The sequence below is a fragment of the Carassius auratus genome, chromosome 15 (genome assembly GCF_003368295.1).
Source record: "Carassius auratus strain Wakin chromosome 15, ASM336829v1, whole genome shotgun sequence".
In the NCBI taxonomy this organism is placed as follows: domain Eukaryota; kingdom Metazoa; phylum Chordata; class Actinopteri; order Cypriniformes; family Cyprinidae; genus Carassius; species Carassius auratus.
The window spans coordinates 12,374,177-12,398,791 of NC_039257.1; the positions used below are offsets into that span (position 1 = coordinate 12,374,177).

The window sequence follows — 24,615 nt, forward strand, 5'->3', positions numbered from 1 at the left end:
TAAGGATGAGTTGTAGGGTGAACTATCCCTTTAAAGGAAAAGCACAAGTACACCGTGTCAGGCAGAAGAAGAATCACCACCCTGTTATTACAGCAGGTCTCCAGCCTCCCTCTGACAGGGCAGGGACATCACTGAATAGCGTTTGACTGGAGCTGCTCAGCTCTCACTGCAAGCCTGTAATTAAAATGGCTGCTGAGATATCTTCAGTTCCATTGGTACAGATCTCCATTGAGGAAAAGCTCAATAACGCTTCAACATCTCTATGTGTACATGCTCTAAACAAGCAGGCACGTGTGAAGTTGGACTAACGTTGGCATTAATCACAAGCAGCCTCCATTCACACTTCTGCATCATGTGGGTTGAGATCGTTATCGGAGCTGCAGGTCTGGCCCGGAGCGCTACCACACTGCATATGCTCCATGTGGCGTAGTGGGATCTGAGGGCCTCCTCTCTCAGTACAGCTTAAATGTGAAAGGGCAAGTGCTCCCCGTTGCTATGATTTAACTAGACACCTCTGGCTGGGTACAAAGAAACTCAATCCTCCTAACAACCTTAATGACAGTGGATTGTAAACAGTCCACGGTAGAGTAATTGGCCTTGGAAGGGAGCACCATCGATATTCCCAGGGCTCCGTGCTGCCATCAGGAGAGGTGTGCTGGAGAAAGGTCACCTTTTTTCTGTAGTATATGCCTCTTGGTGCCCACTGAGGTAAATGGCCATATGTTTCATTTGAGGAGCAAACAAGCAGGTATCCACTTGCTTTGTATTTACAGTGTCTTAAGATAGTGAGAGTGACAGATCTGCAAAGTGAGATAGTGAGTGAGTTCATTAAATCAAGAATGAAGGGCTACATTAGATTCAGACATCCAAACTAATTTTGTGAGTACTAAACAAGACCACCACAAAGAACACTACTGCCATTGGGGTAAAAAGTACTTTAATGTAATTAGAAAAGTATTTAGTATAATTGTATTATAACATCATAAGGTGTAAGCTGGAAAATGAAAAAATGTTTTCATAAAAAAGTGCTTGAATAATATATTAGGATTTTTAAAGCAATTAATTGCAATAAATTTCATTCAAAATAAATGTTTGTGTTCACATATAAATACATGTATGTATTTAAGATTTTGGGGGAAGTCATGGCGGTTAGACTCCTAAACCTAGGGTTGTGGGTTCAAGTCTCGGGCTGGCAATACCACGACTGAGGTGCCCTTGAGCAAGGCACTGAACCGCAGCATAAATGGCTGCCCACTGCTCTGGGTGTGTGTTCAATGCTGTGTGTGTGTGTGTGTGTGTGTGTGCGCGTGTGCATGTGTGCGTGTGTGTACTTTGGATGGGTTAAATGCAAAGCACGAATTCTGAGTATGGGTCACCATACTTGGCTGAATGTCAAGCCACTTGCAGGTTTTTTTTTTTTTCACTTTTACGTGTGTGTGTGTGTGTATTCATCTTATGTATGATTTATATTATATATGAATATACATATATATTACATATATTTATTAAATATATACATGTATGTGTATTTATGTATACATCATGTAAATATATTCAGTATGCATATGTATTTATTTTATATATGATATATATATATATCATATATGAAGATACACTGTTTATCTCATTCTTTTAGTTGGCTGTGACAGGTAGTACAGGTATATATATATAAATCATGTAGTATTTATTTTTTATTCAATATCTCTATTTTTTGTTATTAATGTGCTGGTTTTATTTTATTTTTATTCAGATGGAACAGTAGCTCTTGAAATGTAAATATTGTCACTGAACACCCACTATAGAGCACCTTATGGTAATGTTTGTTTGCATTGCTTTATGGATTTCGTAACAATAATTGTTCACATAGAGTACAGAGAGTATGTTTATGACTGCATATCATTTCTGATGCAAATACTAACCAAATACCCTTCCTGCACAAACCCATGTGAGTATACAACATGATTCAGATATCGGTGTCTTTTCCTGGAAGAAGAACAGCTGAAGTACGGAGGGGTGGAATGACTTGAATCTTGCAGGGTAAATTAAGATCTTCCACCTTGGTCCGACTGACCATGTGATTCAGAAGCCAGGAGTTCGCAGATCTCAGCATTGCACAAATGTATTTACAGTCGCCTGACTACAAGCAACGGAGCATGCATGTCTCCAAACACAGCTGATGAACCGCTACAGCACGTCACCACTGACACCTACTTCTCAATTTCAGCACAGAGAGGAAAAACACACCTCGGCCCGAATGGGACAGTTTGGTACTACCTGTCACAGCCAACTAAAAGAATGAGATAAACAGTGTATCTTCAAGAACAATCAGCGAAATGAATCGAAACGACTTGTAGTGCACTCAGACCTCTCTGCCCTTGCAGGAGAGATAGATTACACATGAAAACACTCTTCTGCTCAAGTGTCTTCCTGGAGTAGACCAAAAGTCTTGCAGGGTTCAGCACAAAACTGATACAGACAAGCAGGTTTAACTGAAGAATGAGGGGTCCTGCAGGTCGGTGTCGGGTGGGAGTGTTATATAAGCATGCTGCGTGGGAAGAGCAGGATATTTAACAACTCTCTTCACTATATTGGGAGGCATTACATGTCAAAGGTGTATAGGTGACTGAATCATAACAGCCATAATTAAACCCACAGCTTGATCCTGCCATAGACATCAACATCCTTTCAGAACAGTGCCTGCTCTGTCAGCCGAGGGTTTGGACCAATGAAATGGCAGCCCACACCATTCCAGAGGAGACAAACCCACCCCCTGTATGAGCCTGCTGGTGGGATGCAGAAGGAGGAGCGCTGGATACTGATGGATGAATTAGCTTGCTAACAAAACAGGCTGACTTCTGACATTTTCTGCATGGTATGCAGCAGTCAGCCCCAAGGATGCTGAGAAATAATCTTATTTCCTTCTAGCCAGTGACATTATTCTCTAACATGCACTGTGAGGGACTTACTAAGGGTTGCACACAATGTATTTTTGCATTAGGATTTATGTAACTGCGATTAATGTCCGCTCTAATGACTTTAGTAGCATTAAAGAAAGATATTCTCAAAGTGGTCTCATGCAATGTACAGCAGGGGTTAGTCAAGAACAGATCATGTGACTTATCATGTGAATGGTGATGTTATATAAGAACTGGGCCAGTCCCGCAGGCCCTCACAGCTCTTAGTGGATAGTAGCACAGCACTAACAGCTCTAGGCACCAGAGTAAGTACGGATAAAGCATTCAGAGATTATAGCAATAAAAGAGTGCATTACCTGGACATCATACAGCGCCACAATGTTCTCATGTTGGAGTTCCTGTAAACAAAAAATAAACACGGCCTATAAATACTGTGGCATTGTAAAGATAATATACGAATAAAAGACAGATGCATACTGTAATATAAAGTATTATTTTAAAAATTGCAAATATAATAAACAATATTTGTAAAAATAATGCACGCTACAATCAGAAGTTTGGGTTTAGAAATACCTTTTTGAAAAAGATTTATTATAAATGTAATTTATTTCTGTGAGGGCAAAGCTGAATTTTCAGCATCATTACTCCAGTCTTCAGTGTCACATGATCCTTCAGAAATTATTCTATTATGCTGATTCGGTGCTCAAAAATATTTCTTAATATAATCATTGGTGAAATCAGCGCTGCTTAACATTTTGTAGAAACAGATATAAAGTTTCTTTTTTAAAAAAAACATCAACGACAACCCTGATTTGAAATATAAATCTTTTTTATCATTAAATAACTAATGTATTTTTAATTTTTTTTTTTTTTAAACAAACAATGACAGCTTACCTTTAAAATTTTGATTTCTTTGCCAAGCAGAATCTGAGATTTGGAGAGATTCTTTTTGTTTATACTCTTGATGGCGACCTCCCAATCAGCCTTCTGCAAATATCGTACAAAAGAGGGCAATTATTATCATTAGGCAGGATGGCAGAGGAGGGTTACACGGCCTAATTACATTACTATGAATCCTACAAAGCATTTACTTCTTACATTTTAAGAATTAGAGTTGAAATATTGACTGTTTAACCCTGTATGTGGGAGTCTTTGGTTGAATACACACTAACATTTGCTTCAAAAGCCAATTATTTTATGCTTCATCCATTCTGCATCTATTTCTCAACTTGTGACCTGGTAACCACATAAAGCGGAGAGAATGATTGGGATTTGAGCCTTTGGGAAGGACATTTGTGTAAGGTGGGATTCCACAGGGCCACTCACTAGCTTAAAGAAACTGTGTCCGCAACTCAGAGTGGAAATCCACGAATAGAACGATGCTTTTCATGTAAATGTAGGTTAATAGGAGATGTTCCTGCGGCACACTGTGCTGTAGCCAAATGCTGGCAGCACGCAAGAGCGGCTGCGTTCATCTCGCCTCGCTGAAAAACCAACTCAGCCAAGCGTGGTGAAGGCAACCCAGAGAAAATGCTGCTGGCTTCTATACTGACCCCATTCAGTAGATGAGCATTCAGAGTCTCTGCTTTTAATATCACATCTAATCAAGGAATGAGAGACTGAATGCACAACATAGATGTCTAATTTATGTCCTGTATCATTCTAGAATGCATCGATCAGCGGACATAAGCATGTGTGATTATCGTATATTTGTAGGGTGAAAATAACTGTCTCACTGGTAGTATTGAGTCAGCTGCTTTGGATGAGGTAGGTGATCATAAATATGTATCAGCTTACTCCTGCTATATATAGTCACAGGCTGATATTGTACTACATATTGTGCATACATTAAGTATTACCTCACAGAAACATACAGTATGTATGAAGAAGAAACATATATTATATGCAACATGCAGAGATAACAAACTGCAATGATCAACAGATCCACAATAAATCATTGACCAGAGGTATGGGCCAATATTAGCATTTGATCTGATTAGAATAGGTTTTTCAACTGTACAGTTAAGTGTTCTGATGCCTGATTTTCATTCTACATTCTAGAGTGTTTTAATGCTGTTAAAGTCAGTATGAAATGGAAATAAATTTCATTTCTAAATGCATGTTATTGATTTTGGGGGGAATTTATCTGTGCACACATTACAGTTTTTATATTTTTTGACCTTTTCTTTTTTAATTAAAATGTCAAAACTCAATCTTGTGGTGAAAAAAACAGGCTCCTCTATGGTGACATATGTTGGACTTCTCCAATCCCATTCAGATCAGTCTTCATCCAATCAACGACTGCTGGACTGAACCAAGACCCTGTTCTAGGCCTATATTGTTTCTTTTTCTTTTTTTCATTTGTTTCACTCGGGTGTATTTCAGATCTGAGAATATAAGAATATGAGAATATTATCAGATCAGCTACAAACTTTTCTATCAGAATATTCCCACCAGTCAGAATGAAACATCACAAATGAGATCTTTTTCATTTCTCTGTAGTTTCTCAAAGACACCAATGAGATAACAGAGAAACTGGAGATGTAGCATGCTTCTCAGATGTTTCTCATGAGAAAACGACTCAGTAATCTCAGGTGTCTCATGTTTCAGATGAGATCTCAATGATGGAGGCCTCTTTTCCTAAGATTTGTACCAAAGTCTCCAATTCAAATCCCAACAGTTACTATTATTCCATCGTATCAACTCAAGATGCTTGTTTATTAGTTTCTAATAATTTCACTATTTTAAAGTGAATATTTTATATATAGGCCTACTGAATATTTTATAGTGGTATTGAAAATGAATCTAATTACTATTGGACTAGTAATAAAAGAAAACACTAATAACAAACACAGACACTCGTTAATTTGTGCAATGATGTTTTGGCTTGCAAATGTACTCATAACATCAAGTCAGTGTGTTTTGTGCATTTAGGCAATGTAAAAATCAAGCACAAAATCCTAACACACTGTGGGTTCCGTCCCTCCGCCCAAACCTACAAGTAGACCGGTCAGTCCTATTGACGTCAGACGGCTGTTTTATGAATGAATGACTCCAGCAGTATGTGGCCTATTCTAGCACACGTTACATAAAAACAACCCACGCTTTCTAGTCAAGAACTGCTATGACTGAGAGATGTGCAAAAATGACAATGCATGCACAACACAAATCTATATTTCCCTATTAAAATGCATTTAATACATGTAAATTTGAGATTTAATGCCTCTCTTCCTGGGATGCAAATAGGATAAACTAGACAGATTTTCAGTGAATAATGATGCTCAGCCGCAGGGGCTCGCGCCAGTCATGCGCTTATTTTAGATTACCTTTTTATGTCTTCCCTTGAAGACGACTGCAAAGGCTCCGTGTCCGACGAGGTCCTTTCGGCTGTACTCAAAGTCTCCCACCGTCTCCATTTTTTTGGCAGGTGTCCGGTGATACACAACAGCTTGTGATGGAGAGGCTGTGAGGGACAAGTTCTTCAAACTCGCGTTAATCCAGACGACAGTCTGTCCGAGAACCCAGGCATTCCCAAATTATCAATGCGAAAGGCGACACTTGAGAGTTTCCCAGTTGGCTGGCTTAAAATCAAGAAGACGTCAGAATCAAAACAAAGGAAAAGCTAAATGTGAAGTTTACTAGCTGACGTTAGGTGCGCAGGATGCACGTAACTCGCTCCGTTGTCGCTCTCTGACCCCGTTAACAAGACGCTAGCTAAAAGAAATAGCTATTGATAAATCTCAAACCTATATAGTTTCCAAGCTACATGATGTCAGTTCAGTTTAAAGGGAAAGAAAGAGCTGCAAACGCCCTCTGTCTCTTACTGTGATAGTGCCTCGTTAACTCAATAGCGGCGCGGAGGGTCATTGAGTTTCCCATCGCTAGCTGGCTGAAAATGACAGCCAGAGGAAATCCAACACTATTTACAATAACAACAGCAGCAGATAAATCGTAATAAATAATATCTAGATGTGTTCCGACATCTAAGTTAATTTACGTATAGACAAGCAGTGCCGCTTATATAATGACAGGTCAGTTCCTAAAAGACGCGAGCGTTCCTATTCGCTTGATGCAATGGTCATCTGTCCTTCTGCTTCTATTGCACTCTCCTTCAAATCCATATGATAGTTAATGGTACACCATTTCTTCAGTTCACCCCTCTGTCCTGCTTTCGATCTCGCGGGACAATGCAGGAAAACATCAGTGTGTCAGTTTTAAGAGACGCAGGAAAAGACGTTAAAAGCACGATCCGTTGCGAGAAGGGGAATTAACGTCTGTCTTCAGTTCGTTCTGAGAGACTGACCATGATCTAGAGTTGTGACGTTCGCGAACGAACCGATTCTTTTGAACGGCTCATAAACATGAACGATGGGAGCCGAGTCGCGACTGGAGAGGAGTCGTTCTTTCTATCGTTCTTTTTTCCTATGCGTGTTCATACAAATGAGCTCCTCCAGGAGACAGAACAGTTATAGGGGGAGGGGCGCACCCAGCGCAGGCCAACCCTTTATAGCGTGATGATATTAGTTATTAGTTGTGCATGCATTTACATTGCATTTTGTGTTCATTTAAAACTTATTTTAAAATCATTAAAAATGTTCTTTTGTGATACTGTACTTGTATAGAAATTTTTCACTAAAAGCTGTTTTCCACAGACATTCATTGCAGCCCACTTTGTTATTGTTCATTGACTTGAAGGGGTTGATGTCCTATTTGCAAAGTTTACAGTAGTAATAGTATGTAGTATGTAGACATTTCCATTTTAATTATTCTAATTTTATCTACTTTAAAAAAAAAATAGTTTTCTATCAAAATGTTCTTGTGTGATAACAATGTTCTTGTGTGGAAGTGTTTGTAGTAAAAGCTGTTTTGCACAGAAATTCATTGCAGCCGGCTTTGTTTTTTATGTTTATTTGTGAGTAGGTATTGTATGAATAACATAAGTCAACGTAGTTTTACACACACACACACACACACACACACACACTTTGTACTAAAGGTAAATCAAAATAATGATGTCACTGTCTAAGCAGAGGGATTTGTGCAACCCTATGGAATATAGTCCACACATGAGAAATGAGGTAACAATCAATATTTCAGAATAATTCAAACTCAGATATTGGTGTGTGATATCTGAGCTTTAATTATTTGACTAACAAATCTCACCTCATAATACCTCCCAGTGATTATTTCCAGGATAAACTGAGATGCTCCCAAGCTGGCTTCTTAAAACTGACTAAATATTTAAAAAGAGCCAAAAGAGCCATTCTTTTGAACGGCTCTTTGAAAGGAACGGATCGCGAAGATCCGGATCCCCTCAAAGAGCCATAAATCCCATCACTACCATGATCGCAGCTTGCTGCATTACAATGACAGAGCTCTTACAGGAGAAGACCATCATAGCGTGTTCCTCCGCGCACACGAGTGCTTTGCCCTCCGCCGCGAGAGATAGTCCCACTCGCGTCACAAAGCCTGAGCTCGACAGGAGAACACTAGGCTATTCAAAAGAGAATAACTTTTTACGATGCTGTGAAAAAGCAAATATTTTTCATTTTCCACCAGAATGTACATTAATTAGTACTTACGGAAGATAGAAATAAATATTAAGGGTTAAATTATACCTAATATGTTAAAGAAAAACATGCTTTTGAAATATCAATAATATTGAAAAAAAACATAAACGTGATAACTGCACTAAGTGCTCGACTCCAGTGCTAATTTATTGTTTATAGAACAAAAACAATATGACAGCGCTTGGTGCGCCCCCTCGCGGCGGCTGACTGTATGAATACGCAAATAAAAACAAAAATGTTTACTTTTGTCATTACAGGCCTCATTGGCATCCTCTGGTGGTAAAACAGACAGCATTTTTGTCGTTTTCCATTTCAATTATCCAAACATTCACAAATCAAGATACATTTACTTCAGCAGTAAAAAACAATTACTGCAAAAAAAAATTAAGTCAGCTTATGTTTAAAACAAGAAAATATATATAAATTGTGTGAAAACCTGAGGGGCTTCTTCGTGGAGGCTGTCGCTTTCATTTATGAGCCCTGTGAGCTTTCACAGCTGGCAGCTGTAATCAGGTTAGATAACACCTACATCTGCATCTCTGCCAAAACTAGAAGACCAAAAGATTTGGAAGAGCGCTACATGAAGAATGCTGCTGTTATTCCCGACATGCGACCAGCAGCCTCAGTCTCTTCAGTGGATGTGTGTCAGCTCCTCTGCACCAGCAGGAAGAGCCCGTCTCTATCCACGGCCACAGTGTACAGGGCTACCAGGACATTTACCACTCTGTTGCCGAGCCAATGATGAAGACATGCTGTGTTTGCCTCCATCCCTACAGCCTTGAGCTGGAATTGAAGATAAAGCAGTGCCTGTAGGAGCCCATCACTGCTGGAGACCAAGCAGCCTGAAGAATATATTCTCAACACTAAACCTTCTCCATAGACAGGTCTCATCTGAGATAACAGATGAAGACAAAGCACCTGACTCTGGACAGCAGGAGGTTACCTGATGTTGAAGATCACAGTCTTATAATGATGGGAGCAATGTCAGAATCATCTGAATGGAGAAAAAAGGAAAAAAAAAATACAGATTATATCAATGTATTGATGGAGGCATCTGTTCAAACATAACAAGGAAATTAAAGGTGTTACTGGTATAAGTGAACTAATGATCATGTGAATATAGAGCTTAGAGTTTAGATCGAGGTAGTATGTTTGTTTACATTTGCCAATGATATTAATGCTCAACCATTTTATATTTACTCTTAGTATAGGCCTATATCTAAATATCTATAATATCTTTATCTATATATCTAAATATCTATATCTTTAATTTAAATTGAAACTTAATATCTCTTGATGTATGGTTAAAAGATGGGCATACAGTCTACAGTAGTTGTCAGTTGAGGTGAGTAATTATTTTTGATGTGAAACTGGGAATTATGAAATGTCTAAAATGTATAATCATCAATCGATTAAAGTATTAATTCATCATAAAAAGCCCTAAAACGAATTAGACTGCAAGGATGTTTTCCCACTCCAGCCCAGCAGGTGGCGGGAAGATGTTTCCCCCTGCTGATAGCACTAGTCCGCAATAAAACACAGAAGAAGAAGAAGACCCCCCGACGCTGGTTGATGGTGATGCTGTTGGTGTCTTCAGAGGTAATAATGTAATCTGTCAGTTTCACACATCTGAAAGCTGCCTTTTTGTCAGCAGCTTTGCACATTACAATCTTGCCAGTTATTATTATCGTAATGTGACAGATGTAAAATGTACATAGAAGTTGCACTTCCCTTAAAGTGTGGAAGACTTAAGGATTAAACGTATTTTCCCCACAAATACTAGAGGGAGGTAAAAAAAAATTCCACACGTTGAAATCACGACGCAGAGATTTTCTCTGTGAAGCACAAAGCTCTGTTAACTTGTTTAATCACAATTTTCTTATTGTGCCGATTATGTAGGACTGTAAACCAAATGTGAAATTAAACAAATTTTTTTTGTTCTTGCTTTACTGAAGTCGTCCCCAGCATTTGACAAAACCACAAAACCGAGGTAAAATTATATGAACGAATCGTTTAGTAAACCGATTCAAAAGATTCGATTCACTGAGATGATTCAAAATCCCGAACTCCAAAAAGTCCGACAAACTCCTCCCACCGGAATTACATAACCAGAGGTCGTCGTACTAGAAAATCCACATGGAAAAGACAATTTAGACAACAGCTGAAGTAAACAAGAATAAATGTAAGTTCTTTCAACAATCATACAGTGTTCACATTTCTGCTTATAGACCGTACAGCTTTCATGCAGGTTGAGTATTACCCTAAATAGATTTGGGTCAGCTTAAATTGTTATTGAATGCTTCTTTATCACGATGATCTAAAAAGTATGCACTTTAGTCCAATGAATACAACTTTTTTTTTAACCCTCTGGGGTCTGGAGAACTTTTCACATTCCCTGACGTTTGTGCTTTTTTCAGTTGCTTAAAAACATATTAATAGCTAAAGTTTAATAACACTATATTCATGACAAACTGGGCTGCACAATTACTCCAGTACTTTACACCCCTGGACATCAGCTATCAAAAGAGACCTGACAAAGGAATCTTTCATGTAAATTTAACTGGGATTCCAAATGTCATAAACGTACATGCGTTTCATGAGGGTATATAGTACATCATCTGAAATATAATGGCCTTTGTGAAATATGCATGCTGCATTGAATTAGAATGGCATTTTTACTGTTTTTCTTTTGAAACATTCTTTTTATTATTATTATTTTTTTTAGTAAAGAGTATTATTTGCTCAAATTTGTTTTATTAAATCTTCTCTGCTTGTAGGATCACAATCTAGACTGACTTTCCACAATGTCTCGGGAGCAGCAGGCTGTCCAGCATGCCAGGAAGGCTTTCTTAACTGGAAGATCTAAACCCCTGGACTACAGAATTAAACAACTTCAAAACTTCAAGCGATTCATTAAGGAAAAAACAACAGACATTGCCAGTGCCATGAGAAAAGACCTCCATAAGGTGAATCAAAAGTGCAATCTCTGCTTGTTTTAACTGGAATCGGATGTCTGTTTGTATTGAACTTAATAGCTGTGTTTTCACAGACTGCTAATGCGACACAGTTGTTTGAGATCCTTGGCTTGGAGGGAGAAATCAATCTGGCTGTCAGCAAGCTGGCTGAGTGGGCAGCTCCTCGTCCTGTGAATAAAAACCTTCTCACCATTGCAGATGATGTGTACATACAGCCAGAGCCTCTTGGTGTTGTGCTTATCATTGGGGCATGGAACTATCCAATAACAGTTACCCTGCAGCCCCTTGTGGGTGCCATTGCTGCAGGTAAAGCACAAATCTGCTGTTTGTTGAAACTGTCAATATGGCATGTAATTATTACTATTTTAAAAGGTAAAAAAAGACCATAAAATGTCTTTATGTGAGGAACAGATGTAGCTATTCACTAATATTCTCTTTATCGTCACATCTTTCTTTGATCTTTTTGTTTCTGTAGGTAATGCTGCAGTTGTGAAACCTTCAGAAGTGAGCTCCCACACAGCCAAAGTTATGGAGCTCCTGTCTCTCTACCTGGACCCTGTAATTCTTCATTCAATGACATTGTCCTTTTTAAAATGTTATTTTCATTTTATTTGCTTAGTTCTAAGCTTAAATGGATATCTCACCAAAAAATTTTAATCTTGTCATTTATTACTCATTCTTATGTCGTTCCAAACCCGTAAGACGTGTTTTATCTTTGGAACACAAATTAAGTTATTTTATAGGGATGCACCGAAATTTCGGCCACCGAAAATTTTCGGCCGAAAATGGCCTTTTCGGTTTTCGGCCGATAGACTTTTATCACCGAAACAACACAGCCGAAATGTTGTGATGATGCAAACAGAAATCGCGACCTGCACGTGCACCTGCATAGCAAAGACCACGAGCTCCCCGCGACATTCACTTCACAGTCACACCAGTGAGAACATTCTCTCTCTTCGTATTCCTTTATTCGCAGCACTAAAGCGTCTCCTAACAAAGAGATTAAGACGGACCACGAAGTAAAAACAAAGAAAAGTCTTATAGAGTCTGTTAGCACACGTCTCACTGAGATCTTTTCGGATCCTCTGCACTTCATCGCGAATGTGCTTGATCCGCGTTATAATGACCATTACATGGATGCGGAAATAAGGCAGCGCGCACGAGAAATGATCCAGGCCTCGCTGGATGCGGAGAACCCGCGTGGAGACGGAGAAGCGCCAAGCGCAGGAGACAGATCAGAGCGCAGAAAAAAAGACTGGTCTCTGCACCAGATGAGTGGCATGCACCATCGTTGTCTGATATGTTCAGTGGAATTCTGCAAGAAAGTGCCTCAAATAATAATAATACGTTGGCTATTTTGTTCTTATACACACACACAAACATATATACAAACATAATATCAGATTGTAGCCATATTTATGCTAGATTTTCTGTTAGATTTCTGCTTTAATTTGATAAAAATGTTTATTTATGCCCTGGCCCTATTTAAATACACTCTCTCAAATATTTCTCAAATGTCAGGCAGATGACAAGCTCAACTGCTCAACAGCTAGATGGTTATCTGTCTGAGGTCCCCATCCCCAGAAGTGATAACAGTCTTGCCAACTGGAGAAGTAATGCACTTTCTAGTCCTACATAGAAAAATTTCAAATGCACTTCACCTAAATGCACTTTGTTTTTATGAGAGAACTGTTCATTTTAAAACCTTTCTACAGGCCAGTAGGCCTGTACATTATTATTAAATATACACATGAGTGGGATAAATTTTTAGTTTGAATTTTATTTTATACTGTGCATTGTTGCAATGTGCTTAATAAATATTTACATCATTTGTAATTATGTATTTTTATGTTTTTTTTTTTAATAAGTTATGTAATTGTAATTATCTTTGAAACTTTAATATTAATTTATGCACTTGCAATGTCTTAATTTTAGTAAAGTTAGTACACGGTCATAGCAATAAATGCAATGGTACTAATATTTGGGATAATTTATTTTTCGGTGTTTCGGTTTTCGGCCTTGGTTTTCTCTTTTTCGGTTTTCGGTTTCGGCCAAGAATTTTCATTTCGGTGCATCCCTATTATTTTAGATTATAGAGCTTTCTGACCCTGCATAGACAGCAACGCAACTGACATGTTCAAGGCCCAGAAAGGGAGTAAGGACATTGTTAAAATGTTCCATATGACATCTAGGGCTGTCAAAAAAAAAAAAAAAAATCAAATATTCATCGAATTTAAATTAAAAATATACATTCGAATGCAAAAACGTTGCTTTTGAATATTAGGTGTGCGTCGGGCAGCCTTATCAGTGGAGCATGAAATGCGATGACGACGTAAGTGTCAGCCTGTCCAGTTGAACCCACTAAATTTCATTCAAAATTTACAGAAAAAGAAAACATTCAGTGTGGGGAAGATGTTATGTCAAAATCGATTACACAGAAGGCATATTTATTGTGTTTTCTAGAAGGACATTTATCTGTGTAGCATTTGCGTCTCGCCCAAGAGAGCTGCATATTTATAAAATAAATGCAAGTTCAACTCTTAAAAAAATGTCTCAAGACTTCAAAAAGTTTTTAAATGAAGAAAGTACTCTTTCTGATTGGTTTTTGGTCCTTTGTATTAAACTATACATACATACATGATGCCATTTTGTTTCTAATTTGAGCAACTTTATTAATACAACGTTAACAATGTAAACATTATTTAAAACAGTATGCACTTATTTCAAAGATAGTTGTTATTTTATTATGCTTTAAAGAAACGTGCATAAAATTTTACTCGATGTGCCCTCTTGTGGCCTTAGGAGAGGGAATCAAAAGTTTTTCCCTCCTTACATGAAATTATGCCCTTTAAATTTTAATATAATTCTAACATTGATAATATTTAAGTTACAATTTAAATGTTAGTTTTTCAGCTATTTTGACGACCCTAGTGACATCAGTAGTTCAAGAATACATTTTGTGCCCAAAAAAATAAAATAAAAATTAAGTTATAATAACAATCCATCATTTTTTGTTTTCTTAGCGCACAAAAAGTATTGTCGTAGTTTCATAAAATTACAGTTACAACCACTGATGTTACATGCACTATATAAGCAATGTCCTTACTATTTTTCTGGTCTTTTAACATGGTAATTAAATTGCATTCTACAAGGGTCAGAAAGCTCTCAGATCTCATTAAACATATCTTAATTTGTGTTCTGAAGATGAACAGAGGTTTTCAATGTTTGGAACAACATGAGGGTGAGAAATAAATGACAGAATTTTCATTTTTGGGTGAACTATCCCTGTAATTCTACAATCTCTATTATTGTGTTCAGGAGATGTATCAGGTGGTGACAGGAGGGGTTGCAGAGACCCAGGAGCTGCTGAAGCAGCGTTTCGACCACATCTTCTACACCGGGAGCAGCACGGTGGGGAAACTGGTGATGGAAGCTGCAGCTCATCATCTCACACCAGTGACTTTAGAACTGGGAGGAAAAAGCCCCTGTTATATTGACAAGAACTGTGACATCAGAATTGCCTGCCGGTGAGTCTGCCATGAGTTATATAAACCTAAAATAATCGAACATATAACAGAATAATAATATATGTAGGGAATAATTGATGACTGGCCATTGAATTCTAAAAAAAAAAAAAAAGCTGAGTATTTGTTGCATGGACGGAGCAGAAAGTGTCTAAATCATATGCACAGTTCCTTTGAATGATAAATGTGTTTTAACAATGCTGATGAACCGAAAATATGAGGGAAACACTTAAAATAACCACATCATTAATGAGTGCAAGGTTTATCTGATAATCAGATGCATGAAAGTAGCATTTGTTGCTATAGAAACAGACATCGAGCACGTTTTCTCTCAGAATCATTCGATGATGGAGAGGAAAAGTTACAACAGTTACTATACCATATTATTCTGTATAAATGAGATAAAGAAGTTTACATATTGAAAGAGAAGTGATCTCGCTCTCATAGACGTGCCAGGCTATATCTGCAGCTAAACTGAATAAAAGCAGAATGAACTGATGAAACATTAAGAAAAAAAAACACAATAAATTAAATTTATGAATGTAGTGCTAATTGACATATCATTTATTACAGTACAGAAACTATAAAGTATATTTTCTGTGCAGAAAATAAAAATAATAGATAATTAAATGTAGTAGCCTATATAAAACAATCATAAAATTGCCATTAGGAAAAAATTATCGATTACAAAGTATTATTGTCGAGCAGTGTATTTGATTTCTTACAGCAAATTAAAAAAGTTATAAAAAAAGAAGAGAATTAATTGAAAAAAAAAATAATTATGAAAATACATAGGCGACATACATAAAATGATGACATTTGTCACTTCAGAAATGATGGCTTACGCCCCTGGTGTGTTGAAATGTTAGTTGATACATAATACATTTAAAGCTCTTTTTTTTTTCAAATCTTGGCTTACATAAATTTTTACGTATGCCATGTCATGCCATAGCACCATTAAACTAGCATCTAACAATGGACAAAAAATGTATTTATTTTTTTTAAAGGCTGCTGTGTAATTTGCCCCCTGACTAAGCATTTAAAGAATTTAGGGGAAGCATTGAAATAATCCTGTGAATTCACTTAAAGAACGCAGAATCGAATCATTATTATCAAATTGAATTGAATTTAATTGTGAATCGAATCGAATTTAATCATTCTAAATTTGCTAAAATTGTTCTAGAATCGAAAACCTGTGAATAGAATCGAATCGCTGCCTACCCAAAGATTCACAGCCCTTATAAAATGTAATTTTTGTAGGAAAAACGTGGTAATATTTTGTCATTTTTATCTTATTGCTGGTTATATTTATTTGCTTGCTCAGTGTTTATGTGGGTGTGGGTTCTTTTGCTGTAATAAGTTGTGAAGATCTTTAATATAACTGAAATCATTTTGAGAAGTGATATGGAACTCTAATGCAGTCAAGACCTGTTCTGAACCTTTGAAGTAACTAAAATAATAATTCTAAGGCAATTTCCTCAGTTTAATGCTGCTTCCCAATGTTCTTGCATCCTTAGCCGCATCACTTGGGGGAAGTACATGAACTGCGGCCAGACCTGCATTGCACCTGATTACATCCTCTGTGAATCCAGCATTCAAGACAAAGTGATTAATGAGATCCAGAAATGTATCCAGGTTTGTTTTTATGTAGATGCTATTGCTCTTTTGACAGTGGGACCTTTTGTCTTCATTGTCTTATTTATTTTCTTGCAGGAGTTTTATACGAATGACCCCAAGAGCTTTGAAGACTATGGACGAATTATTAACCAGCGGCATTTTAAGAGGATAATGGCACTTACAGAGGGTAGCACAGTGGCTATTGGAGGAGACAGCGATGAATCAGAGTGTTATATTGGTATGCACTCATTTAGCAAAAGTTAGGGAAATATGTAATGCTGTCATGTATTCATGAGCTTTCCCTTGTGCTTCAGCTCCTACTGTTTTGAGGGATGTTACACCAGGATCTAAAGTGATGCAGGAAGAGATCTTTGGGCCAATTCTCCCCATCGTTATTGTTAACGGCTTAAAAGAAGCCATTCAGTTCATCAACGAACGAGAAAAGCCTTTGGCACTCTACATTTTCTCTTCCAGTAAAAAGGTAGAGTCATGCATTATTTCCACCAACAGTAAAACAGCAATTGAACATTTAGTATTTCTTCGCAGGTCATTAAACAGATGATATCAGAGACATCTAGTGGAGCTCTGGTAGCCAATGACTGTCTGGTGCATTTCACCATAAGTGATTTGCCTTTTGGTGGGGTTGGTGAGTAACTTTAGTCTTTAGTCTTCTAAATCGGCAGAAAAACATTTATTTATGATGTAATTGTAACAGGGAATAGTGGAACTGGTTGCTACCATGGCAAATACAGTTTCGATCAGCTGAGTCACCTTCGCAGCTGTCTTATTAAGAAGCTGAACATGGAGGGAGTGAATCAGATGCGCTACCCACCCCATACAACGGAGAAGTTACGCTGGGCCCGTGTTTTACTCTTGAAGCAAGTTAATCTGGCTCGCTGGCGTCGGGTGGCTCAGGTTGCTATGTTCGCTGCACTGGCAGCCTTTGTGGTGCAGGTGAGATGTTCCTTCAAATGGGTAAATTTAGTAAATAAGAACCAAATATAATGTTTCCTACAGGATATTTCATAGTAGGCTGTTTAAAAGTACTGTATGCATATATAGTACATATACATTACCAATCAGAAGTTTGGGGTTGGTGATTTTTTTTTTTGTTTGTTTTTGTTTTGTGTTTGGCTAAAAACAGTAATATTCGGGAATTTAATATGACGTTTTTAAAAAAAAGTAATTTATTTATATGATTTCAACAATCATTATTCCAGTATTCAGTGTCACGTAATCCTTCAGAAATCATTGCATACTGATTATTTTTCTCAGGAAACAGTTCTTATCAACATTGATAACAGTTGTGCTGCGTGATATTTTGTGGGAACTATGCTACATTTTTCAGGATCCTTCGATGAACAGAAATTTTAAAAGGACAGCATTAATTTCAAATGTTTTAAAACAATGTTAAAGTCTTTACTGTTTTCATTTATTTAGTGCATCCTTGTTGAATAAAAGTATTAATTTTCCACAAAAAAAGAACCGTAACTTTAATATTGTAGTGTTTATAATCTTTTTATAATATTTGATGCTGTTTGAAGTAGTACAGAAAGCCTCTGTCCCTGTGAAAGAATCACTCAGCTGAAGATTTTGTTCCCCTTTTAATAAAAGTAAACTGAGCAGCAAGAACATTGCAACATATGGCCAAGATGTTTCCCCCAGCTGTTAGATGGGAAAATCTGTTCCTGTTCATATGCCTTGAAATATCTTTTTTATTGTTCCTAGGTAAACTATAAAATAGTACTATACTCCACAGATTGTTGTAAATTAATTTTTCTTATTTAGTCTTAAATTACATGTACCTTGATTTGACCTCCTGTTGTAAAGTATTTCTCATGAAATCGTTTAATTTGTGTTTTTGTGCTTTGCAGAGGTTTTTGCGGCGATGAGGACAACCTGAAGAATGTTAATATGTCCAGCACTCATCGTTTAAACAGAAGAGCCTCTTATGATCTTGTGCACTCTTTTGAATCAGATCATATAGATTCATGTCTTCATGTCATGTTCATATCAGATTCATGTCATAGAACTCTTGGTAATGTTTTATAATAGCTTTAATTCATTAGTCACTAGAAAGCATTATAAAATGAAGTAAAAAGTTTTATCACCTGAATTATATAAAATGTATAAAAGCTACAATAAATGAACCCATGTTTTACTATTAATAGTGTGATTTTTTTTTTTTTTTTTTGCATATTGATTAAATGTCATCGCCTGTGGTAGGCTACACCCACTTCAGCAGCTCTACTTTATAAAGAGTAGATAATGTACTATCGTAAGTGGACCTGTGTCCTATAGGGTTAACTGTACCGATGCGCCGCCCTCTGATGAACAGAATATAAACGCTGCTGGCACACGTTCTGATTTGCTGTGACATCACCCCACTGGAACCGCCAAGCATTCCGCTAATCTGAATTTTTACAAACGAGTTGATGTAAGTATAAAGACGAAATAGGAAGTGAGTTTATATGTTTACAGAATGGTTGCATTACTCTTACAAACAGATTTCCTAATGTATACATTTTCTGTGTTCACGCGACCGACTGATTTTCTAAACACGAACAAACGGAGCTTTAGTCTCGTAAAATGTAAATAATGTTGTAGTATCTCCATAAACGTGCAGCTTGTTTTGAACTCTCTTATTCCCAGCAGTAACATTTGTGACCAACTTTTGAGTTTTTAAAGAGTCTAAAAGCTTTCTTGGTGAATTTTAAACAGACATGTCAACTAAGAGTCACTTTGTTTTGATTTTTGTGTAACGTTACATTCATTTGTTCATGATTTCTAAACGGTCACGTGACCAGAACTGTCTACTACGGTGTTCACTAATAAAGTCTGTGTAAAAACTCAATAAAACAAGTTATAATACAGATACAACTACACTATTTTATGTATATATTTAAATGCTAGTTAATTTAATTAGACTAACTGTGTTTCATATATATCACGAGCACGATGTAAACATGTCAGTTATCATTTTTTTTGTAAGTTAGTTGCCAAATAAAGACTGGTCTTATTGAGTAGCTACATGAATGGACTTCATAGCTTTTCTATTAGTGCAAAGCTGAATAACAGATAAATTGTTTTCTATTTCTCTGAAAGTTATAGCAAAGATGGTATTTTGTTGAAAACTGTACATTTGTGTATTTAAAATTTAATTAATATAATTATAAGATGATAATGCCTAATTTTTTACCACATATTAAAAAATATAATAATCAAATCAAAGTTGGGGGGAATTTTGTTAACTATGACTTAATGAATGAATGACAAAAGTTTTATATTAACCAAACATTCTCAAAGTTGAGATGACCAACAAACTTGGTCCAGTAAATAATAGTATGTGATTTGGTGTCTGTCTCTTTTTTATTTTTTATTTTTTTTAAACCGAGAGCGAATAGCTTCGTTATTATTTCTAACTTTTGAAAAACTAATTTTATCCCAACAAAGCTTGATGATGAAAGGCAGAGGTTTGCAGGTATTTTATCTGTTAGTTACACATTAATCAGAAAGAAAAGCCACACCAAACTAGATAAAGGTCCAAAACGTTGGCTTCAACAAATATAAAAGGCATGACCTATGAATAAATATACACATTTTCCATAACAAATTAAACAATAATTGGTCAAAGCCTGGCAATATACTGTATATACATATATCTATCTACAGATGATGTGTATTGGACACAACAAAAAAAAAACTAATGGCCAATGTATTTCCCAGAAAGCTGACATAATTTTTTTGACAAATTCCTGCTCGTGATCAGTCTAAAGATGATCAGAATTGGCTATCCTCTGAATAGTCCCACAGAATATTCTGTTTTCTCATTGGAATTTGTGTTGACTTTTCAGAAACGTAACTTTTTTTCTGCTCAAACCTGCAGAAAATTTATAATTCAGACCTGTACAAATGGAGAAGCAGGTTGCGGATGGGTTGAGGGAAGTCTTCCAGTCAGGCAGGTCCAGACCCCTGCAGTACAGAAAACAGCAGCTCAGAGCCCTGCTCCGCCTCATCACTGAACGCCAAGAAGACATCGAGCAAGCTCTAAAACAAGACCTCAACAGGGTACGATGGTCATTTTGACCGTTTCCTTAAAAGCTGTAAAATATTAATTCAGCAGCAACACTGAATGTTTGTATTGCCGTTAAAGTGTTACTGAATGTTCACTCTTTATTGACACTGTCATCAAACAGAATACATACAACACTTCACTCTTTGAGCTGATCAGCATCGAGAATGACATCAAGTTGGCGGAAAGCGAGTTGGGAGACTGGGCAGCTCCTCGGCCTGTGAAGAAGAATCTCAACAGCGCACTGGATGATGTTTACATAAAGCCTGAACCTTTGGGGGTTGTGCTGATAATTGGAACCTGGAACTACCCATGGGCCATGATCCTGCAGCCCCTGGTTGGAGCTATTGCAGCTGGTAGTAGGATTTTCTTTTACTAATTACAACTAACATGAAAAGATGTGTTCAGCCATGCTACTTCCACAATATAAAGCATGTCCAAACAGAAGAAAATGTTGGACAGGATTTGATTGTATCTGTTGGAAATAAATTGGATTATAAAACAATGATTCATACAGTAGGAGGTGATGAAAGTTGATAAAGTCAATACATTTTAGTGACAAGTGTAGGAAGGATTGATCTTGTTGGACAAGATCTGCTCAGCTTGTGCTGCTGGCATGAATGAAGCTTGCTCAGAATTACAGGAATTAGGATACAAGGTACAGTAAGGTCAGGAGAACCCTTGTAGCAGATCTAGACATGTGGTGCTGGGGAGGTGGAATGCTAAAGCTAATTCTAATGCTGTGCAGTACTGAGCTGGCTGAGGTTGGGATGGAAATAACAAGTTTGCATAAATTGGAATGAGAGATCCTGTTGCTAATAGCCTCATGGTTAGTGTGCTGACATACAGTGAAATTGTGGTGACCCGAGTTCAATTCCCATCTCAAAGTCCTTTGCCGATCCTGCTTCCATCTCTCCATTCCGGTGCTTTTCTGTTGTCTCCCAACTGTCCTATCTATAGAAGGCATAAAAGCCTATAAAAAAACGATGAAAAAAAGGAATGAGAGATCAGTTGACTGCACTGCTGTCTTTGAACAACCAGTCAGCCTCATGTTTCATGACTAAATTATACATTTTTTTAAAGGATGAGCAAAAATTAAATGGGAATAGGAATGTGGATTAATTGTCAATTTTCATTTCATGGTATCTTTTAATCTCTTGTAGCTCATTAAGAACTTCTCCAACACCAAATGAGATTTTATTTTTACACTGTTTTGTTTTCCACTTCTTTGTGTTGTTTAGGCAACGCAGCTGTGTTGAAACCATCAGAGCTGAGTGAGCACTCTGCTAGACTTATGAAAGAACTGCTTCCTCTTTATCTGGATAAGGTGCATAAACTCAGTTTGTTTCTGTAATTCAGTCTCATGTTTGTTGTTCAAGGTTTTTGAGAACAGCTTGAAAATGTAATTTAAAAAACTCATATTAGGAGATGTATCAAGTGGTGACAGGAGGGGTTGCAGAGACCCAGGAGCTGCTGAAGCAGCGTTTCGACCACATCTTCTACACCGGGAGCAGCACGGTGGGGAAACTGGTGATGGAAGCTGCAGCTCATCATCTCACACCAGTGACTTTAGAACTGGGAGGAAAAAGCCCCTGTTATATTGACAAGAACTGTGACATTGCTGTGGCATGCCGGTAGTATACAGTTTTCTGGGATAGTTTAGCCAAAAATAAAATTTAACATTTACTCCACTCTAGGTTGTTTCAAACCTGTTTGATTTTCTTATTCTGTGCAAAAAATGTTGATTTGTCTATGCATTGTAAATCGATGGGATTCAACATTATTTTGGACCCCACTGACTTTAATTGAAAGAAAAAGAAATCCACATGAATGTCTTTATGAGAGTGAGAAAATAATGACAGAATTTTCATTTTCAAGTCCTAGAATCTTAAGACTTTAGGACTTAAAACCTATAATTTAAAGATCTGGGAAACATTATCAGCTGAAATAACAGATTTCCAAATGTCTTCATATCAGGCGAATAACCTGGGGGAAGTTTGCAAATTGTGGCCAGACATGCATTGCTCCTGACTACATTCTGTGTGAGCCAAGCATCCAGGACAGAATAGTTGAAGAGATTCAAAAAACACTACTGGTGCATACTTCTTTAATATATATATATTATTTTATTATTATTATTATTTTTTTTTAATTGTAGCCCATGTGCATGTTGATAGTAAGACATGACCTGGAATCTTAACTCATTTTAGGAGTTCTACCAAAAGGACCCTAAAAGCTCTCCAGATTATTGCCGAATCATTAATACACGTCACTTTGACAGAGTATTGGCTCTAATGAATGAATGCACCATTGCTCTTGGAGGAGAGAGTGATCGCTCACAATGTTTCATAGGTAAGGGACATGTTTACTGCCAGTAATAAAGGCATGAGGTTTATCAGTTCTGATTAGTAAATCAAAAACGTGTATTTTTCTTCACCACCAGCTCCTACGGTTCTGAAGGATGTTTTACCCCATTTCAAAATCATGCAAGAAGAAATCTTTGGACCACTGCTGCCAATCGTCACTGTTAATGGCTTGAATGAGGCCATACATTTCATCAATGCAAGAGAAAAGCCATTGGCGCTCTATGTGTTTTCCTCTGATAAAACGGTATGTTTTTAGGAAAGCAGAATAAAATATAAATCTAAGTCCATTTCAATATGTCCAAGTGGAGTTTTGCTTTTATTTTTTCTCTAGGTGATTAAGCGAATGTTAACTGAAACCAGCAGTGGAGGAGTGACTGTTAATGATGTCTTGATGCATTACACTGTCGATAGCTTACCTTTTGGAGGTGTAGGTAAGCCAACCAAGAAGACGTAAAGACACTTAAGACAAATAATATTTAGGATGAATTTGCACTATTTCAGCTATTAAATTAGACCATTCTATAAATATGATTAGAAATCACTTAAATTAGGACATTGTATATAATGGTAAATACATACATATCAATATCTTAATTATTAAATAATATTAAATTACATTCAACTATTTTTATATTGGAATAACCAGCTCTTAAATAAGTGTATTGAATTGTGCAGTATATTGATCTGTTTGTCTCAACCTATTAATTTTTTCACTCTCACTCTTTTTAAGGAAACAGTGGAATGGGCAGATATCATGGGAGACACACGTTTGACCAGCTGAGTCACCATCGTGCCTGTCTCATCAAGTCTTTTGCTATGGAGGGTTTGAATGACGCTCGTTACCCTCCGCTAACAGCAGCCCGACTGCGCAAGGCCAAGTTTTTCATGCAGCATCGCATGTGCAGCTGTAGTGGGATATGTGTGTGGGCCATCATCGCAACCCTGTTAGCAATTGGTCTGCTTGTTGCCTTAATAGTTGTGCTCACTGTGCTGATATAAGTGCAAAAAAAATCTTTTACAGCTTATAACATGGCATTGCTGATTTGGCTTTGTGGTCCAGGGTCACATATGTTCTTTCAATTGAAGTCGATACGTATTACATTGTATTTTGATTCCTAAGCAATAGATTTATTCAAGGGAGGTTATTACACCCAAGAGCATTTTAGGAACGAAAACCTTAAAAGTGCTTTTTAGGAATAACACGTTTATTTGGAAACAGACCATATCACTGAGCATATTACATTATGGAAATTTGAATTGACACCCAAGGTAAAATTCAGTTCGTTACCACTTTGATTGTGATTCATTTGATTCTAAGTAATGTTCTGTTGTCATTTGTATCATATTAATGAATTTTACTCATGGTTTTATACAGTTTGTTCAGAAATATGATGCGATTGTACTTCCTGTCACGGTTTATCTGTTTGGTTAATGAGTATTTCCCAGCAGACTGCCTTTAGGATCAAGCTTTGTTTAATTACTGAAGACTTTCCATTCCTCTAACAGTGCATGATTGTTCATAATCAGTGTTCCTTCCCACTTGCACAGGAGACTCCAGTTTGAAGCAACATTCTCC

General features: G+C 37.1%; 3 protein-coding genes across 6 annotated transcripts in view; 2 read left to right on the top strand and 1 right to left on the bottom strand.

Moving 5' to 3' along the window:
* The window catches only part of LOC113115130 (serine/threonine-protein kinase ULK2-like), a 29,060-nt gene extending 21,841 nt beyond the window's left edge, over positions 1–7,219 (bottom strand). For all 3 annotated transcript variants that reach the window (XM_026282430.1, XM_026282432.1, XM_026282431.1), the window contains exons 1-3: positions 6,242–7,219; positions 3,810–3,902; positions 3,272–3,313 (exon numbers count right to left, since the gene is read on the bottom strand). In XM_026282430.1, the coding sequence (XP_026138215.1) occupies positions 3,272–3,313; positions 3,810–3,902; positions 6,242–6,331 (225 nt within the window). In that variant the 5' untranslated portion in view covers positions 6,332–7,219. The remainder of the gene's footprint in view (positions 1–3,271; positions 3,314–3,809; positions 3,903–6,241) is intronic.
* Positions 7,220–10,018: 2,799 nt separating this feature from the next.
* aldh3a2a (aldehyde dehydrogenase 3 family, member A2a) lies at positions 10,019–18,766 on the top strand. Of its 2 annotated transcripts, none has more exons than XM_026282437.1 (11): positions 10,019–10,084; positions 11,263–11,451; positions 11,535–11,766; positions 11,936–12,018; positions 14,779–14,987; positions 16,502–16,619; positions 16,698–16,839; positions 16,916–17,082; positions 17,148–17,247; positions 17,317–17,555; positions 18,476–18,766. In XM_026282437.1, the coding sequence occupies exons 2-11, from the start codon at positions 11,290–11,292 to the stop codon at positions 18,491–18,493; spliced, it is 1,470 nt and encodes a 489-aa protein (XP_026138222.1). In that variant the 5' UTR covers positions 10,019–10,084; positions 11,263–11,289; the 3' UTR covers positions 18,494–18,766. The 2 variants fall into 2 exon arrangements, with proteins under 2 accessions (XP_026138222.1, XP_026138221.1); XM_026282436.1 differs by lacking the exon at positions 10,019–10,084 and adding an exon at positions 10,524–10,667.
* Positions 18,767–18,779: 13 nt separating this feature from the next.
* On the top strand, positions 18,780–24,050 carry aldh3a1 (aldehyde dehydrogenase 3 family, member A1). Its single transcript, XM_026282435.1, has 10 exons — positions 18,780–19,038; positions 20,488–20,669; positions 20,798–21,029; positions 21,915–22,000; positions 22,099–22,307; positions 22,651–22,768; positions 22,884–23,025; positions 23,117–23,283; positions 23,371–23,470; positions 23,770–24,050. The coding sequence occupies exons 2-10, from the start codon at positions 20,514–20,516 to the stop codon at positions 24,036–24,038; spliced, it is 1,479 nt and encodes a 492-aa protein (XP_026138220.1). The 5' UTR covers positions 18,780–19,038; positions 20,488–20,513; the 3' UTR covers positions 24,039–24,050.
* Positions 24,051–24,615: the final 565 nt, after the last annotated feature.